Source organism: Apis dorsata, unplaced genomic scaffold (assembly GCF_000469605.1).
Source record: "Apis dorsata unplaced genomic scaffold, Apis dorsata 1.3 scaffold_400, whole genome shotgun sequence".
In the NCBI taxonomy this organism is placed as follows: domain Eukaryota; kingdom Metazoa; phylum Arthropoda; class Insecta; order Hymenoptera; family Apidae; genus Apis; species Apis dorsata.
The window spans coordinates 20,040-21,990 of NW_006263658.1; the positions used below are offsets into that span (position 1 = coordinate 20,040).

Below are 1,951 nucleotides of genomic sequence, written 5' to 3' on the forward strand. Positions count from 1 at the left end.
GGTTCTGCTTGGCGTGGCAGGGATTTGCGTCGTTTCAAAGACTCGCGTTGCCGTTGATCGGCCTGCCGCTTTTCCGTTTTGGTCTTTACACCAGCAGGTTTCTGTGTTACCTGTCGAAGCCAATATATCAATGCAGCAGCTTCTGATGCATGAATGAATAATATATACCTTAAAAGGGTTGTTTATAAAGAAAATCAACGAGAGTGCCGGGAAGAAGGTAAACTATACTTAAATAAAATTTTTATGGCTGGATTGTTTATATTTAAATCGAAAATAATTTTCTATGATTCGCGTTATTTCTTCCGGGAACTCTATTCATTTTATAGGGTGATTCACATTGTCTAGACTAATAACAGTTGTAAAAAGTGAAAAAAGCCAAATACTAAAAAAAAAAAATTAAATTCATTAATAATAAATATTATATACAGTATTTTAAAGTATTTTACATTTTAAAAATGAAAATTCATAATAGATTAAATTTTGTTTTAACTATATTAGTTTTCATTTTGAAAATAGCTATAATTTGTCTTCAATGTATGAATCACCTTGTACATAAATAACATGATTAAAAAATAGACACTCATTAAAAAATTTTAACTAATAGTATTTTTTTGATTTAGTTATCATTATGTTCGATTTCGAATTTCTTTTTTCAAACTAATACGATTAAAATTACTTTAAGACCAATATTTGGTCTTTTACATGATTTTATGCATGTATGTACTTTTCTTATGGTACATATCAAAGATATAAAGTTCTTTTTTTAATTTAATTTCGAATTCATAATTCATGCGGATATTTAAAGATAATCTCTGGATATTAATAAAATAATTTTTTTTTTTTTAAATATCGAAGGTAAAAGTTGAAAATCTGTCCTCTTTTATTGCACTTTTGATGAAAAAAGATAAATAAATAAATAAATAAAAAATAAAAATGAACTACGGCTTATTCTTGTGTCTACAATAAATATAAACGTTCTTTTTTTTTTCAAATTTTTCAACGAGGAATTCATTTAAAAATATCATGTTACTTAGGAATTTAAAATCATCATTTTCCTAATCATTTTTCATATGTATTAAATAGATAAGTTTATACGATATATATTTAGTTTCAAAGTATAATTAACAAATTTATTTAAAATTTAAAGAAACTATCTAATGATATCATTGCATATAATGCATTTTCTTCTCAAAAATAGAAAGCACAAAGCAATTTATAAACATAAAATATCCTCGTTGAAAGGAACGTGCGTAATAAGAATGTGTTTCGATACACGATTTACGTGCATATTCTCGTACTCGTTATATCGACGGAAAAAGGAGATGCGGGGGTAGGGAATTTGATTTTGGATTATATGAATCGTTTCACTTTTTTTCGTCCGGGTAAAAGTATAGACAATAGAAATGTTATAAAATGAAATGCTCTGTTACCTTGTAAAATGTGTTACATTTAACATCGAGGCGATGAATCTTTTTTTTTTTCGTTTAATGTTTTGTTTTCAAACGTGTTGTGAGCCGTAGTAGTACTGTTTCTATTATTATTATTTTTTTCTTTACTTTTTTTGTTTTTTCAGTTCCTTCGTTTTTATCTTGTTTCGTCGAACACACAAGTCAAATAGACGGACAGCTGTTATGCTTAAATGAATGTTGATTTTTCTTATCGTTAATGTTTTTTTAGCATTTTCTTTCTCTCTCTCTTTTCGCTCTCCCTTTCTCTCTCTCTTCCTCTCTCTCTTCTTTTATCTATCCCCAATATTTTTATTATTTTTATTTCTTTTTTTAGATTTTCTCGTTCTTTTCAATCATACAACTAATTCCAACAAATATACACGTACACGACCATACACGCGTATCGTAAGTATTTAACGTGTACACGTGTACGTTAGTAGTTCGTTTTTTTTTTTTTTTTTTTTTTTTTTTTTTTTTTTTTTTTTTTTTTTTTTTTTTTTTTT

General features: G+C 26.7%; 1 protein-coding gene across 3 annotated transcripts in view; it reads right to left on the reverse strand.

Annotated features, from left to right (window-relative positions):
- The window catches only part of LOC102670851 (transcriptional activator protein Pur-beta), a 22,465-nt gene that overhangs the window by 862 nt on the left and 19,652 nt on the right, over window positions 1–1,951 (reverse strand). For all 3 annotated transcript variants that reach the window (XM_006619255.2, XM_031512231.1, XM_031512232.1), the window contains exon 7: window positions 1–110. In XM_006619255.2, the coding sequence (XP_006619318.1) occupies window positions 1–110 (110 nt within the window). The remainder of the gene's footprint in view (window positions 111–1,951) is intronic.